Source organism: Bos mutus, chromosome 5 (assembly GCF_027580195.1).
Source record: "Bos mutus isolate GX-2022 chromosome 5, NWIPB_WYAK_1.1, whole genome shotgun sequence".
NCBI classification, from domain to species: Eukaryota; Metazoa; Chordata; class Mammalia; order Artiodactyla; family Bovidae; genus Bos; species Bos mutus.
Window position 1 is genome coordinate 112,524,525 of NC_091621.1, and position 18,614 is coordinate 112,543,138.

Here is an 18,614-nt window from a genome sequence, read left to right on the forward strand (position 1 = left end):
TTTTCAAAGCTAAGAGGAAAAATAAAGAACACGTAAATGCTTTCAGTATTCTTAGAAATTAAGGATTCCAACAGTTCAACTGACTTAATACCTCAAGCTTTTTATTCCAACTTTTCTGCAGCTTGACTTACTTACTATTTTGCATTTTTAAAAAGCAACTACTGAATACGACCAAAAAAAAAAAAAAACCCGCAATTAAATAGGGTTAGATTTCGAAGTCAATTTGTTTACTTATAATGTTAGTAAAAATGTTCCATGAACAATGGAACAAAAATTTAGTCAAATAATGTTTGCTATTACAATCTTTTTTTTTTTTTTTTTTTTTTTTAATTTAACCAAAAATAAGGTATACAGACCTGGAAGGGACCTGTGGTGATCACTGTTCCAGCTTACACTTCTCAAACTTTAACATACACAAAAAGTATCTTTGGATCTTGTGAAACGCTGGTTTTGACCCAATCTGTCTGGGATAGGGCCAAAATTTTACATTTTTGGGGACTGCACATTGCACAGCAAATATCTAAATAGTGATGTGAGAACTGACAGAAGAACACATGAATAGATGACTTTATCAAATGCCTTTCTAATCCTGGAATTCTGACTCTGTCAAAGTTACTGTTTTCTGCTTGATTTATACCAAGTAGTTTCCCCCATTTTACAGAATATATTGTGTATGTACATATATAAAGTTTATCAGTTTCTAAGCCACTACTTGATTTCACATCAGTAGGATAAAGTTAATATTTCTAAGGTGATCTTATTTGCAGGGTAAATTCAACTCCTCGAAACTTACTAGTGTCCGACTTGACTATTATCTGGGATTCCTTTAACTGAATCATTTATTCTTTAAAATATCACTGAGTACCTACAACACGCTGAATGCTATGCTACAAACACAACACTGTAAGCAAAGATTTAATAAATCAGGCTCTAGGACAGTACCTTTTAAAACACTGTATATTTCATCCCTTCTGTTCCCAACTCCTCTCCAGGTGAGGGTGGCTATAGGTTCAAATAGTTTAAACAATGAGAAAAGAAGGAAGAAACTACAGAAATATAAAGGACATTCATACGATGCAATATTATTCAGCCATAAAAAGGACTGAAGAACCAATTCATGCTAAAACATGGATAAACCCTGAAAACACTATGCTATATCAAAGCATAACACAAAAACAAAGTCTAACACAAAAGGCCATATATTTAATGATTCTATTTGTATGAAATGTGCATAACAGGTCAAATCACAGAGACAGAAAGCACATTAGTGGCTGTCAGAGGAACGACTGCTAATGGGTATAGGGCTTATTTCTTGAGGTGACAGAAAGGTTCTGGCATTAGTGGTGCTGACTGCAGAACACTGAGAACACTAAAACCCACTGAATTTTACACCTTAAAATGATTTAAACAGTTAATTTTAAGGTATGTACATTTTTATCTTAAAAAAAACCCCACACAACCCATTGAGAGACTGAAAAAAGTTAAATACCATACTAAGACTATGGAAACTGTGATGTTGGTCTTCTTAGGGTCTATTAAGCTAACACCAGACTTTTTTTATTTGAGAAGGGGATTCTCCTCTCAACTGAGCTAGAGCTCTCATTTGCAAATAAAGATTCATCTGTTAATTGATTACACTGTTTCATATGCATTATCTTAAAATCAAATTGTTTTCTTTACTTTTACCAAATAACTACTTACATAAACTTTTACCTAATTTTATGGCAGTGCTGTCTGTGCCTGACAGTCTGAAGTCAAAGAACTCAAACCATTGGTTTTAGCCCTGAGCCTCTGGTGAATAGCTTTTTACCCGATAGGGCTGACTCCATCCTTCACGTACTCATCTTACTTAGTCATAATTTTAACTAGGTAAGCATATTGGGTGGGTAAGTATGAAACAGGGTAGAATTTAATACAGGTCACCCTTTCATTCTGCATTAAAAAAAATTGGTACTACCATGTAATTTATAACTTAATTTTTTTACATAGGAGAGTTATTTTTTGGACTTCATTTAACAAAAAGAAACTAAAATTCCATGATCCTTTGAGATATTTTAAGTACCAACCTTTATTTGTTTAGAGAAATAATCAGGAGTTGAATTCACAAGATTAATCAGAGACACCTACCCCTAGACCACTAGTAATGCCTGGGCAGTCTCTCTGACAGCAAAGCACTATCTGATAATTCTTAACAAAATCTACCAAGTTTCAAGTTAGAAATACTGCAAGATCCACAAAGAAGGGCAGTAGCTGAAAGAGACAGTAGAGAATGTTTAACTATTTAGCTAGCTTATGTGTACTTAATTCTTCTGGTCTGTTCACTATCAAAACATTCAGCATTGCTGGAAGGTAAACAAAGTATTTCTGTGAATAGGTATTTGTGTTTAAAATCTAGAATTATCACCTCAAGCAATAATGCTAGGTTTAACATGCTATCTGCTCTTTGGCAATAGAAAGAATAAATATGGCCAGTGAAAAATGGTTATTACATTAAAATCTCTTATGTTCTCACCACTGAAGTGATAATTCTACTCTTAAGAGAGAGAAAAGACTGCTTACAAATTATCAGAGCTGATTACTGAAGTAACTACTTGTGTACATTGAGATTCTCCTGTCTACTCCAAGTATAGAAGCTAATGGCATTCTAACAGAACATCACCGCTACTTCGACAGATCAGTAATTATTTACAGAACTCTTCAGAGAACTTTTTAAGTTTTGGTGGCATATATTTAGGAGTTGGCAACTTTCTGTTAAGAGCCAAACAGTACATAATTTAGGCTTTTGGAACTAAACAGTCTGTTGCAATTACTCGACTCTACTATTATAATATGTGAAAACAGACATAGAAAATACAGAAACAAATGAGTGGCTATCTTTACTTTCTTCATGGATACTGAAATTTGAATTTCATATAATTTTCACATGCCATCATATACTATTCTTCTTTTGATTCCCCCCTCAACCATTAGGAATGCAAAAAGCATTCTTAGCTCATAGGCTGTACAAAAATGGGTAGCAGGATGGATTTGGCCCATGAACCTTTGCTAATTCCTGGTTTAGAGTATAATGGAATGAAGAAAAGTTACAGATGGTTTAAGTGAGTAAATAAATTACACTAACCATTCTACATACAAACTGTAAATTTTATAGTCCTAAAATTAAGGTATTTAACCTCATAATCAAGTTCAATATTCAGTTTGATCTCTGTTCAAAGGATATGTATTTACAAAGGGTATTTTCATATTATTGTTTGTTTTCATAAAGATTAAGCGGAAAAGAACACCTTAGCTTAACTGAATTCTAATCTATAAAGAAAACTGATCTCTCAGCCATCTGCTGTGGCCACTTCTAATCCTTTATTTCAGCCTATTAGTTATTCCTTCAGATTACTGCAATACTTCTTAACTGGGTTTTCAACTTTTATTAGTTTCCTAATATATCCATCCTCTATCCTGCAGTCAAAATAATCTTTTAAAAATTTAGGTCTGATATTATAACACCTACCAAGTGTGGGGTTTTCTTTTTTTCGCTGTACCGAGTGGCTTGTGGAATCTTAGTACCCAGTCCAGGGATCAACCTATGCTCTCAGTAGTGAAGACACAGCGCCCTAACCACTGGACCGCCAGCGGAGTCCCATGACACCTACCATGTCTTACAGTGGCTGCAATGGTTCCCCCAGCGCTCAAGCAGAGTCTCAACTTTCCTTTCCTCCCTTATCCCTTGTCTCTTCTTTTTCCTATTTCCAAACTGCAGACACACAAATTATAGATTTTTTTCACATGCAGTATTATCTTAGTCACTCCCTGTTTCACGTAATTTCCCTCACCTGTTCAAACTCAATCAGGCACAATTACTACATGCTTTGTTACATACTGACCCTAGGAAAACTGTTTTTATACCCTATGGTAACTGTCTGGTTTACTTGTTTACTGTTTACTACTCCTTCACTGAGTAGTAAGCTCTTGATAGACAGGTTTGTCTTTTACTTAGCAATAATATTCAATACCTAGGATCTAGTAAGAAGTCTGGAACATAACAGAGATTTAAATATTTGTTGGATGAAACCATGAGCTATTATGGGTTGAACAGTGTCACCCCCACAAAAAGATATGTTAAAATTCTAACCCTCAGTATCTCAGAATGTGATCTTATTTGGAAACAGGATCACCGCAGGTGCAATTAGTTAGAAGAGCCCAATCTGGAGTGGGCTGGACACAACGCAATCTGACCAGTGTCCTTATAAAAAGAGGAGACACAGAGAGATGAGGGGTGAACACCGTGTGATGCTTTCTACTATTGTTCCCTTCTGCATGGTTTGACGTTACCCAGCTTCTTAGATATGGCCTAAGATCACCAGTCAGTTCTGACAGGACTTACGCTGGTCACACGACGGTAGATCTGTGCAGCGTTCTGACACTCTGAGTACGGGTATTCAGACGTGGCCATCTCGAGCATGCACATCCCAAAAGCATAAACATCAACGGATTCATCGTACTTCTCTTCATACATCTCAGGGGCCATGAACTCTGGGGTACCTTAAATTAAAAGAATGATTCAGACTCAATGTGAGGAGAAACTGCAGATGTACTTGAGGCGGCGGGGGGGCGGGGGGGGGGGCGGGGCAGCAGAGGGGCTCATCTGTGAGAGAGAAGTATGTAGAAGGGGTAAAGATGAAAGAAAGACAGGTAGGAAGTGGGGGGAGAGGAGAGAAATCACCTTAGTCTGCTCCATCAAATCTGTTACAGACCTCTCACAGCAATTCCTTTATAAAAAGAAGAGGACCATGCATCTGTTTATTTACTGTTTCAAGTGGATTACTGTTATACAATGTCAAAATAGAGCCTCACATAAAAGATAAACTGATGTAACTCATATGAAAACAAATGGAAGAACAAGGTAAGAGAACAGCAAAGAGTAAAGCAGAGAAAATGGCATCTATCTGTAAGACAGGACGATAGGTTAAAAAGATAAAAATACTTGTCTGCCCCCTACTGTATGAGAGCTGTAAAGTTAACATTTAGAGCTAGTCTCTTGCCAATAACAGTCTATTGATCAACTTCACTTTTAAGGCAGCTTTGCAGTGTAAAAAAAAAAAAAACCTGACATTCAGTGCATTTTTAAAATAATACAGTGTAAACGTCTGTGAGGCCACTCACCCTCCCCGTAGTCTGCGAATCTACTGCAGGTGTAAGAAATGTGAGGGACACCCTACAGACACACACACACCATTCAGTCTGTATTTGTGTTCTCATACTGAATTAAGAGTGTGGAGTGTGTGATTCCACACACCAAGTTTCCAATGTTTCCAAAGAAATTAAGCCCAGATACCTCAAATTACAGAACATTTCTAAGAACAGGCTTGCACAATACAATTTAAACAAGAAAGAAGAAAAAACTCTTGGGCCAGAGATTAACATACCAAAGACAATCAAAGAACTGTTTCCTTTATAGGCAACAGGGAAGGCAGAAGGGAAATTCAGCTTTAAATAACTCCCCAGAACACTATTTTTTTATCAGGATGTGCAAATTACTGGTATTCTGTGTTCTTTCTTACTAAAACATAGCATTCTAGCCCACTTAAAAATGAGTAGTTTTCTTGCTGTTGTCATTGTCACCTTTTGAGAGAATAGAGTTCATGAAGATTTCAAGCTTTCAAACTGTCGCACCCTCTTCAGAAGGGAAAGCTTATAAAACAATAGGCATTAAACTATATTTTCAGCTGCAATGTCCTGACACACAGCCTTGTCCTGTAAATCAATGACTGTCGAGGAGGGCAATTGGCCCCACAGGGGACATATTTGGCTGTCACGACTGGAGGGAGGTGGACAAATGGGCATGCTACCAGCATCCAGAGAGCAGAGACCAGGGGTGCTGTTAAGTCATCTTACAACGCACAAGACAGTCCTCACAACAAAGAACCATCCAAACCAAAGTGTAACTAGCACTGAGACAGAAAACTGTTTTAAGCAGATCTTTTGAAGAGCAGAAGAAAAAGTTGATAATGAACCATTATATTTTTACATTTTAAAAGTTTTAATAGGCAGATTTTTTGAATATAAATATATACAACAGACCTTTTCAGAAATTAAATCATATATAAATTCAGTTTCTTTCATGGGGAAAGTTAACATAGTTTATCTATTATATAAGTGTATGATACTAAGCATCAACAAAATGACCCAAGAAGGTGATAGTGCTATTACATAAGGTTTTGTCAACAAAGTTCACCTTACTTCTATTCATGTAACTTCACAAAACAATTGTCTTCAGGATGCTTCTAGAGGCATAAATGCAGAGAACTCCATATCACTTCCTGGGTTCAAGCTATGAATTTCTGAAGGTTTATTTCACATTATAAAAGCTCTGACAGAGTCAGGTTTCTAAATAAAGTGAATGTCAGAAAGCCAGTCAGACTTTCACAAGGTACCTGTGAAACATACCTATCACACTCTTGGCAAAAGAAGCCCGCTTCAGGGTGGCCAGACCTAGGTCTCCAATCTTGACTGAGCCTGTGGGGCCAGTGATAAAGATGTTGTCACACTTAAGATCCCGGTGAATAATAGGTGGAGTTCTAGTATGAAGAAACTGAAGTCCTTTAAGAATCTGACGGCACCAGCTTCTCAAAACTTTGATCTTCATCACCTTAAACCTTTTCAGGTACCTAGAGAAGGCAAGTTACACCAAACAGTTTATCGATGATATGCGTTTACTGCTTTGAAGAGTTCCATTAAATTCTAGCATATCTAAGATGGGAATATCAAATTTAGAATATTAAGATTCAGTAACCTAAGGTTAGCACTACTTTTAGCAAGGTTAAAGGGGATAGGATAACAAGTAGTTGGCAAGCAAATTCTGATAACAAAGCACAAAAAACAAATTCCTTAAAATTAGATCACTGCCAAGATGACTGACAAGAGGTAGAGTTTGACTTCTGGTAAATGGTGGAGCAACCCTTACTGGATGCAGATATAAACTCCAGTGAATATACGTGCGCGAGCGAACACATACACACACCTGAAGATTCTATAGATCAATCAAAATCAGGCACAAATTGGAAGGGAGGACACATGAGAAAAAAGGGTAAGCACTAGTCTGTGCAGGTTGCTCAAACCTGGACACAACCCTGTAGTTTTACTGGTTGAGGAATAAATACAAGGACAGAGTTCAAGATGACTGCAGCACCTAAAACAGTGTGTTCAATACAACTTTCTACAATAAAAGTCCGTCTAATACAATACCCACTAGACAATGAAAATATTTATATTTAAATGAATTAGATACATTAAACTTAAAAAGGTCATCTCCCAGCTGCACCAAATTTCAAGTGCTCAACAACTGCACATGGCAAGTGGCTACCATTTTGGATGGTGCAGATTACAGAACATTTCCATCACCACAGAAAGTTCTGTTGGACAACAGAGATCCTGAAAGGTGGCAGGGGTGGGGGAATCCAGAAAGGAGGTACAGAAGGGGCACTCCAAGTTCTGCATATTCACTCTGCCCAAATCTCTGGCTAACCTCTCAAATATATGTGTATGCAGCAGATTACAAGCAACCCAGCTAAAGCTAAAAGAACAGAGTTTTCTGACAAACGGAGGTCAGATGCTATTTCATCTGGACATAGAGAAAAAAATGAAGCACACAAATGGTAAATATAAAAGAATATACTTTCCTAGCATTATCTTTGTTACATGTGACTACCTAAAGGAAAATTTATAACACTGTGTTACAGGATCTATACAACAGACATACATAATATAAAGCTTATAGCATAAATTATAAGTACTAGAGATAAATGGGCCTATATTTGTGCAAGTTTTCTTTATTTTACATAAAATTGTACAGTATCAACCATAAGCATGCTGTGAAAAGTTAAAGATTTAAGTTTAAATAAAGATTTAAAGATTTAAACTGCTAAAAAAAATACCTAAAACGTACACATACACACAAGGAAGATTAACTAAAAAGCTAATATAGAATCTAATATGAAATTTTAAAAACAAATTTAAAAATGAAATTCTGCTTCACTTGGGGGGTGGATAAGAGATAATTAAAGAAAACTTAGGATGAAAGTTGGTTTTATGGTTTAAAAATATATAAAGAGTTAATCCTGGAGAATGAGGAAAAGGTTGTCAAAGAAGAGTAAGGCATTTACTGAAATGAAGGAAGTGTTCTGTATGTTAACAGTTGTTTTTTTTTTTAAAACAGTTTTGATCAAAACTCATCAAATGATAGAACTATGATTAATATTTTCACTGCTTATAAATGTCATTATAAGGAAAAATCAAGCATACAAATATTGGAACTTTGATGAAATGTGTATGTACTCAAGTGTTTACTGATGTCTGCAACTTAACCTGGAATGAAAAAAGAGGGGGATGACTAGATGAACATATTTGGTAAAGCAGACACAACAGAGGTTAACTAAATTAAAGAATCTAGGAAGAGACTATGTATGTGTTCACTATATAATTCTTTCAACTTTTATGTATAATTGAAAAATTTTAGAATAAAATGTTGGGAAATGTCAATTATCTCTCCTTACAACTGGAAGAAAAAACAAAGAATACATATATACATATATACATTTAAGCTTATATATGCATGAGAAACAATGAAAAATAAGAATTAAAATTATGACTTTTTAAGAGAAAAAATATTGGGGAAAAGATGAGGCTAGCTTGTATCTCTTTCACATCTACAAAATGATAAAATATAATAGATTGTCTATTAAACTTGTATCTTATAACCTTATTAAATCTGTTTAGAATCACTGGAATTTTCTATGTAAACAATTACATAATCTGCAAACAGGAGCAGTTTTATTTCTTCCTTTCCTATCTTTTTGTTTTTTCCTGGTTTCCCCATTCTTGTTCTGGGCAGGCCCCTTTAGAACAATACAGAACATAAGCAGTGAAAGCAGGCATCTGTGCTGTGTTCCTCACCTCCCAGGAAGTAGTGATGTATAAAGCTTTTTCACAGATGCTCTTAGCAGTCTGAGGAAGTTTCCTACCACCCCAAGTCTGCTAAGAGTTGTTAGTAAGGAATAGATGCTGATTTGTCAAATACTTTTTCCACATATACTGAAATGATCATACAGTTTTTATTCTGTTGCTGCTAAGTCACTTCAGTCGTGTCTGACTCTATGCGACCCCATAGACGGCAGCCCACCAGGCTCCCCTCTCCCTGGGATTCTCCAGGCAAGAACACTGGAGTGGGTTACCATTTCCTTCTCCAATGCATGAAAGTGAAAAGTGAAAGTGAAGTAGCTCAGTCGTGTCCGACTCTCCGTGACCCCATGGACTGCAGCCTACCAGGCTCCTCCATCCATGGGATTTTCCAGGCAAAGGTACTGGAGTGGGGTGTTAATGTGTTGAAAAACATTAATTCGTTCTATGTTAAACCAACTTGGCAATCCTGGGATAAACCCTATTTGTCACTGACATACTGAAATTCCCATGGATAGCAAGGAGATCAAACCAGTCAATTCTAAAGTAAATCAATCCTGAATATTCATTGGAAGGACTGATGCTGAAGCTGAAGCTCCAATACTTTGGCTACCTGATGTGAAGAGACGTCTCAATGGAAAAGACCCTGATGCTGCGGAAGACTGAGGGCAAGACGAGAAGAGGGCAACAGAGGATGAGATGGTTGGATGGCATCACTGACTCAAAGGACATGAGTTTGAGCAAACTCTGGAAGACAGTGAAGGACAGGGAAGCCTGGCATGCTGCAGTCCATGGGGTTGCAGAGTCTACTATGACTGAGCGACTGAACAACAACAGTGTGATGGCTAGAATCCAATTTGCTATTATTTTGTAAAGGAATTTGGTACCTATATTCACGGGGGACACTGCTCTATCAAGTTCTTTTGCTGTATCTTAGGATTTTGGTATTGGGGTTATGCTGGCTTCAAAAAAGGAACTGGACACTATTCTTCCACTCTGTTTTTTGAGAAAAGTCAACACACTTGGTCCCCCTCCACTAAAATAAAGTATGATAAATACATAGAACATAAAATGTACCACCTGAAGTTGTTGAAGTATTAGTCACTCAGTTGTATCCAACTCTGAGACCTCATGGATTATAGCCCACAAGGCTCCTCTGTCCATGGGATACTCCAGGCAAGAATACTAGAGTGGGTTGCCGTTCCCTTCTCCAGGGGATCTTCTCAATCCAGTGATTGAACCTGGGTCTCCCACATTCAGGGCATTCTTTACTGTCAGAGCCATGTTCATATTATTATGCACAATCATCACCACCATCCATCTCCAGAACTCATCTTGTGAAACTGAAACACTATACCCTTTAAACAGTGACGCTCCACTTCCCCTCCTCCCTGAGGCCATGCAACTATCACCCAACTTTCTGTCTCTATGAATTAGCCTACTCTCAGTATCTCATGTAAATGGAATCATACAGTATTTGTCTTTCTGTGACTGGCTTCTATCAGGTAGCACAATGCCCTTAAAGTTCATTCCTGTTATAGCATATACCATAAATTTCCTTCTCTTTTAAAAAGGCTGAAAAATATTCCATTGTACATATACACCACACTTTGCTTATCCATTCTTCCACTGATGAACACGTGGATTGCTTCGACTTTGGGTCCATTGTGAATACTGCTGCTATGAACACGGGTGTACAAGTACGTCTTTAAGACCCCGTTTTTAATTCTTCTGGGTATATACCAAGAAGTGGAATTGTTGAACCATATGCTAATTCTATTTTTTTATTTTATTGAATAAATTGTATAGTTGATAATGTGCTTTAATTTTTACTACACAGCAAAGTGACTCAGTTATACATATATATATTCCTTTTCATATTCTTTTCCATTTTTTTTATTGAGATGTAATTAACATATGTTGGTTTAAGGTATACAATATGATGATTCAAATATGTATATATTGTGAAATGATCGCCACAGTAAGTCTAGTTAAAATCCATCACAAAACTCCAACTTTTTTTTTTTTTACTGTGATGAGAACTTTTAAGATCTACTCTCTTAGCAACTTTCAAATATACAGCACAGTATTATTAACCGTAGTTACCATGCTATACATCACATTCTTAAGACTTTTATTTACAACTGGAAGTTTGCACCTTTTGTCCACCCACCCATTTCATACTCGCATGCACTTGCCCCTGCCTCACCAATCTGTTCTCTGTTATCTATGAGTTTGGCTTTTTGGTATTGTTCATATGGTATTTGTCTTTCTCATTTCACTTAGCACAACCCCCTCAAGAGTCCATCGATGTTTTTTGGCAAGATTTTCTTCTTCATGGCTGAATAGTATTTTATTATAGATATACATACCATATTTTCTTTATCCATTTATCCATCAATAGACATGTAGGTTGCTTCCATGACTTAGCTAGTGTAAATAATGCTGCAATGAACATGGGGGTACATATTATCTTTTTAAGTCTGTGTTTCAGTTTCTTTGGTAAATACTCAGAAACTGAATTGTGGGGTCATATAGTAGTCCTGTTTTTAATTTTTTGAGGAGCCTCTGTACTGTTTTCCATAGTGGTTACACCAATTTAATCCCCACCAACAATGCACAACAGTTTTTTATTTTCTCCATAGCACTTGTTATCTGTCATTTTGATAACAGCCATTCTTTTTTTAAAAAAAGAAATTATTTATTTTTGGTTGCTGGGTCTTTGTTACTGCACGTGGGCTTTCTCTAGCTGTGGCGAGCAGGGGTTACTCTAGTTGCAGTATACATACAGGCTTCTCATTGCTGTAGCTTCTCTTTTGCAAAGCACAGGCTCTAGGGCATGCTGGCTTTACTAACTGCAGCTCGTGGGCTCAGTAGTTGCAGCGCATGGGCTCCAGAGTACTGGCTCATTAGTTGTGGCACACAGGGTCAGTCACCAATGGCAGGTGGGATTTTCCTGAACCAGTATTGAACCAGTATTCCTCACATTGCAAGGGAGATTCTTAACCACAGGATCCTCAGGGAAGCCCTGATAATAACCATCCTAACAGGTTACCTCATGTGGTTTAGATTTGTGTTTCCTTAATGACAGGACACTGAGCATCTTTTCATGTGTGTATTAGCTATGTCTGTATCTTCTTTGGAGAAATATCTATTCAAATTACTTGCCCATTTTTGAATTGAGTGTCAGCAGGAATGTAAAATGAGTCAGCCATTGTGGAAAACAGTTTGGTGGTTCCTCAGAAAGGTAAAGAATTACCATATGACTCAGCAATTCTACTCATAGGAACATAGATCTAAAAGAAATAAAACCAGGTACTCAAACACTTGTACACAAATGTTCAGAGCAGCATTATTCCCAATAGCCAAAAGGTAGAAACAGCCCAAATATCTATCAGCAAGTGAATGGATAAACAGATTGTGGTTTATCCACAAAACATTATTTAGTCATAAAAAGGAATAAAGCATAGATATATGCCACAACATGAACCTTGAAAAGATGGTAAGTGAAAGTAGCCAAGGACAGACACATATTTTATATTCCATTTATATGAAATATCTTGATCAGATAAACCCTTAGAGACAAAATAGTTGGTAGGGAGAATGGAGAGTTGTTTGATGGGTTTTAGTTTCGGAAGATGAAGAAGTCTTGAGATTTGTTTACATAGCAACATGAATGTATCTTAAAGTACTAAACTATATACACTTAAAAATGATCAAGACAGTAAATTTTATGTGTTTTTTACCACAGTAAAAAAAAAAAAAAAATTCCCATCCACAAATCCTAGAGATCAGCTAGTCCAACCATGCATTTTACACATGGAGAACTGAGGCCCAGGGAAGGGGCTCTCATTGCCCTAAATCCCAGCTGGCCAAAAGTCAGAGCAGGGAGCAGACACCAACTACGGTCCAGAGCTCTTTCTACTTTACCTCTTGCTGCCTTTGCTATGAGGCTCAGAAACTGAAACAGATGAGGATGGGAAAAGAGAACGTTAAACTTAAAAGAAAAATGCCTAAAAACTTAATTGTGTGCAATTAAAGAAAAAATATATTGCGTGTGGGAGAAGGCAATGGCACCCCACTCCAGTGCTCTTGCCTGGAAAATCTCATGGACGGAGGAGCCTGGTAGGCTGCAGTCCATAGGGTCGCTAGAGTCGGACACGACTGAGCGACTTCACTTTGACTTTTCACTTTCATGCATTGGAGAAGGAAATGGCAACCCACTCCAGTGTTCTTGCCTGGAGAATCCCAGGGATGGGGAGCCTGGTGGGCTGCCGTCTATGGGGTCGCACAGAGTTGGACACGACTGAAGCGACTTAGCAGCAGTAGCAGCATATTGCGTGTGAAGGGGGATGGGGTGTTCTTTTAAGGTGACAAAAATGTTTAGGAACTTGACAGATGTGGTTATAAAACACTGTAAATGTAATAAATACCAATGAATTGTACACCTTAAACAGGATAATTTTATGTTGTATGAATTTTATCAAAATTAAAAAAACTACTGTGTACTGACAGAATGACAACCCACTAAGTATTCAAACCAGAAAAAGAATCTCAAGAAGAAGATACACACAACTATTACCAATTTTCCTTAATTTCACAAATTTCCTTAATTCATTCAAATATTTATCGAGTCTCAGGTACAGTACCAGGGAGCACAGTCTAAGAAAAGAAAAAGACATGTGAATAAGAAGAATCCTGGACAACTTAGAAGAAAGATGTTGCCATAAATATTAGAAAAGTTGGAAGGGAAATTAGAATTTGCAGGGAGAGATAATCTGTTGGCTTTTCACATGTCACTTTTATGCATCCACGGGCACAGGCACAGGGGTACATCCAGGAGACCCAGGACTATCCATACTTGACCTATCCGTATTCCTGGAAGAGGTGATTGATCTAACTGTTTTGGCTTCAATTTCTGATGCTCCTGTGGGAAACTGAATTATCTGTATAAATGTCACAATACAATTGGCATTCAATACAAAATTTGCAAGGACATAGCAAAAACTGCCCAATATGAAGTGATAAAATAAATCGGTAAAACTTGTCAATAAGCTTCAGCTTCATTTCAACCACTAGAGGGCTCCCTTGTCACTTGATTTCTGATCTCTCAGCCACTCAACTTTAGAAAGGGCATTCACCATGACTTAAAAGTAACTAGGCTTATTCTGTGACAACGTCTCAGTTAATACTTACCAACACATAATTACCAGACCACTTTATACACCAGAGGACCTTGTGAGCAGGGAACGTGCTCCCATACTAACGTTTCCTCCTTAGGATGTTGGGCAACAAGAACTGATAAGGCCTGAAATAAGAGATTCAAGTTCTCTTCTATTTCCTCGTCAGCTTTTCTAACAGAGATAAACTTACGTTTTAAGAGTTCCAGATGTCATCAGTTCAGTCACCAACACAATGCACTTCTTTCCCTTTACTGTGGATTCCCAGGAATCATAGAATCGAACAATATTGGGATGCTGAAGACCCTTTAACATTTCAGCCTCTTCTTTAAATCTCTGCCTCTCAGACTTTGTTAACTTTCGATCCTATAATCAAAAAGCAAAAGAGAATATGATTTAAGATTAGGAGTTTGGGACTAAAATAGGTATACACTACCATATTTAAAGCAGATAACCAAAGGACCTACTGTATAACACAGGGAACTCTGCTCAATATTCTGTAATAAACCAAAAAGGAAAAGAACTTGAAAATGGATACATGTATAACTGAATCACTTTGCTGTATATCTGAAACTTAAAAAAAAAGACAGAATATGGTTTAAAATAAAAAAAACACACCAAGCCACATAGTCACACTTAGATGCTAAACATGTGCTATATTATAATGACCAACAATGTTAAAATAAAACATCCTAACACTGAAGTTGGGAGAAGGCAATGGCACCCCACTCCAGTACTGTTGCCTGGAAGATCCCATGGATGGAGGAGCCTGGTAGGCTGCAGTCCATGGGGTCGCTAAGAGTTGGACACGACTGAGCGACTTCACTTTCACTTTCCACTTTCATGCATTGGAGAAGGAAATGGCAACCCACTCCAGTGTTCTTGCCTGGAGAATGCCATGGACGGAGAAGCTTGGTGGGCTGCAGTCCATGGGGTCGCACAGAGTCGGACACGACTGAAGCGACTTGGCAGCAGCCGCAGCAACACTGAAGTTACTAATAATAACTTCATCAGCCTGTTACGGGGAGTATGAGAACAGGCTAAACTGTATTTAAGAAAACTCTCGATTATAAGGTCACGCTTGAGATTATTTTACTATCTTCACGGTTAATGTGTGCTTCAGATACACAGTTTTTAGGTACAGTTAATTTACCAATTCCAAGGTAAGTCACCTATTGACAGAGACATGCAATTTAATAGTGAAACAAGATTGCATTTTGGAAGTAGTGAGATCTTAATTTCTCCCCTCTCCCCCACAAGGAAATTGAGGGATGACTGTGTATGCCTTCATTTCATAGGACTGTTATAAGAAGTAATCTACTAGGCATGTTTCTATCATATATTTAAAGTGCCTGGCACTTTACGGGTTAATTCACTTCTTATCTGAGATAAATGGAGAAAAGCACTTAATCTGATGTTCTTCCTTTAACAAAGCACCATACACACAAACTCTGCATTGCCCTGTAAATTAAAGTTTAAACTGTCAACTACCAAAGCACGTAATACATATTTTAACAAACTATTCCAGGCATACAATAACATAATGTGTTTAAACACTAAAGACGTAATGTAAACTCTCCTGTGTAACTAGACAGCCTTTCCCATTGCTGCCCTTGAATAACTCTTGGTAAAGAATCCGCCTGCAATGCAGGAGATCCCAGTTTGATTCGTGGGTTGGGAAGATTCATTGGAAAAGCAATAGGCTACCCATTCCAGTATTCTTGGGCTTCTCTTTGTGGCTCAGTTGGTAAAGAATCTGACTGCAATCTAGGAGACCTGGGTTCGATCCACCAGTACTAGTACCCACTTCCACTACTACTACTACTGTTACTATTACTACTACCCTGATTAGATATACCATTCCTATCTTAAAATACCACACTAGGCATTCTTTGAAATTACACTAGTCATTAGATCTTCTAGGAGAGCTTATAAATATATACATTAATAATGCATACTATATCACAAATTCAAAAGGTTTAATAACTATTTTAATACAATTTGTTTTCAATATACAGCCTTGACGTACTCCTTTTCCTATTTGGAACCAGCCTGTTGTTCCATGTCCAGTTCTACCTATTGCTTCCTAACCTGCACACAGATTTCTCAAGAGTCAGGTTAGGTGGTCTGGTATTCCCATCTCTTTCAGAATTTTCCAGTTTGTTGTGATCCACACAGTCAAAGGCCTTGGCATAGTCAATAAAGCAGAAATAGGTGTTTTTCTGGAACTCTCTTGCTTTTCAATGATCCAACAGATGTTGGCAATTTGATCTCTGCTTCCTCTGCCTTTTCTAAAACCAGCTTGAACATCTGGAAGTTCATGGTTCACGTACTGTTGAAGCCTGGATTGGAGAATTTTGAACATCACTTTGCTAGTGTGTGAGATGAGTGCAATTGTGTGGTAATTTGAGCATTCTTTGGCATTACTTTTCTTTGGGATTGGAATGAAAATTGACCTTTTCCAGTCCTGCGGCCACTGCGGAGTTTTCCAAATTTGCCGGCATATTGACTGCAGCACTTTCACAGCATCATCTTTTGGGATTTGAAATAACTCAACTGGAATTCCATCACCTCCACTAGCTTTGTTTGTAGTGATGCTTCCTAAGGCCCACTTGCTTTCACATTCCAGGATGTCTGGCTCTAGGTGAGTGATCACACCATGATTACCTGGGTCATGAAGATCTTTTTTGTATAGTTCTTCTGTATATTCTTGCCACCTCTTAATAGCTTCTGCTTCTGCTAGTTCCATCCCATTTCTGTCCTTTATTGAGCCCATCTTTGCATTTGGTATCTCTAATTTTCTTGAAGCGATCTCTAGTCTTTCCCGTTCTACTGTTTTCTTCTATTTCTTTGCACTGATCACTGAGGAAGGCTGTCTCATCTCTCGCTATCCTTTGGAACTCTGCATTCAAATGGGTATATCTTTCCTTTTAAACCATGCCTCTTAGTCAACAAGACTGGCAACTGTCCCAGAAAAACCTCAGTGTCAATTCACTTTTCCTACTCTGGTTTCTAGTTTCTTCTTAGTTTTTAAACCTTGGAAATCATCCTGACATCCCCACAAGCTCAACTATGCATTTAAAAGGATAGGATTTTGTAGTTCTTCTCATTAAAATTTTCAAAGTATCTGGTATTATACAGTGGGAAGAATTTTCAGCTTGTTTCATTTTCCATTTACTGACAATAGTGTTTATTAATGTATGTTTTATTAAAAAACTATTGTTTACCATATATTCTTACACGTCCTCATTTCAGGAAACTATTCCAAAAAGAAAACCTAGATCACCTGTTAACTCTCATACATTACTGCTGAATTATGAAAACTTAAACTGTAACGTTAATCTACTCTCAGAACAATCAGAAGACTAATCACACATGAGCCAAATGAATTATAATATTCTACCTACCATTAAGTAATATTTAATTTTTATATTTTCATATATAGTCTACTACTTGTCTTGGTAAGTACTCTTATTTTCTGAGGCATACAACATTCATTTCAGTTTTAGCGATTATTGTCTCTCTTCATAAACGGTTAATTAGATTTTAAATACTTGAGTACCCTGTGTCAGGCAATAGGATACGACAAACGTAAGAGACAAGTTTCCTGCTAGTCTAGACCTTCCAATGTAAGAGGCAGAGGCATTAACTTAATAGATATTAAAAAGAGAAAACATTTTTATTTGTATTTATAAAAAGAGTACTTCGAGAGCAAGTACTGGATATAAGACCCAATTCTGTGTGCACAAGCTAGTGTTGTCCCCCACCATAGCAGGCTACCCTAAGCATTGAGATCATGGGCATGGAGCTCTAGTGTTAGAATACCCAAAATGCTTAAGACCGCAAGAGTCTGCAGAAAGTGCTAAAGGCAAACTTGGAAATGCAGGATATAGACTGGAGGCAAGGAGGCTCAGAACTTTAATAACGGTGAGCTACGAGATTTAAACTTATTCACTTAAATGTGTTTATTCAACCAGAGTTTAGAGCCTCTGGAAAGTGTATCACTTACAGTAGACCACTGCAGCTGAAACTTGGAATTTACATTGTACCGGATAAGGTAGTTTACAGTACTTAATAGTAAACAAAATGTTTTCTCTCAACTGGTATAGCCAGAAACTGTCACTAGAGGTTAACCAAGACTGTAGCATAATCACTCTACATTGTTACTTAAATTTTAATTTATAATCTACATAAAGATTGTTTCTATGCTATCCACAAGTGTTTTAACATATACAAGACTTGTAAACCTTTTCTCCAGAAAACTCAAACCAAAGTAATTTATTCATGTCTTTCTCTACTGCCTCCATCCTATTTCATTCAAGCTGTCACGATCTCCCTCTGGATTTCTGCAGTAAACCTACTAGCTGTTTCCACACATCTAATCTTATTACCCCTGTACAATGTGTATTCCACTCTGTCCAAATACAGTCAGAATATTTTAACATCAATTTAATCAATTCTATGGTATGCCCACTTCACTGATTC

The 18,614-nt window shown here is 37.3% G+C and overlaps 1 protein-coding gene across 18 annotated transcripts in view; it reads right to left on the reverse strand.

Moving 5' to 3' along the window:
* Positions 1 to 18,614, reverse strand: part of WNK1 (WNK lysine deficient protein kinase 1) — a 129,407-nt gene that overhangs the window by 59,962 nt on the left and 50,831 nt on the right. For all 18 annotated transcript variants that reach the window (XM_070371699.1, XM_070371697.1, XM_070371710.1 and 15 more), the window contains exons 2-4: positions 14,323 to 14,495; positions 6,442 to 6,662; positions 4,379 to 4,536 (exon numbers count right to left, since the gene is read on the reverse strand). In XM_070371699.1, coding sequence (XP_070227800.1) covers positions 4,379 to 4,536; positions 6,442 to 6,662; positions 14,323 to 14,495 — 552 coding nt within the window. The remainder of the gene's footprint in view (positions 1 to 4,378; positions 4,537 to 6,441; positions 6,663 to 14,322; positions 14,496 to 18,614) is intronic.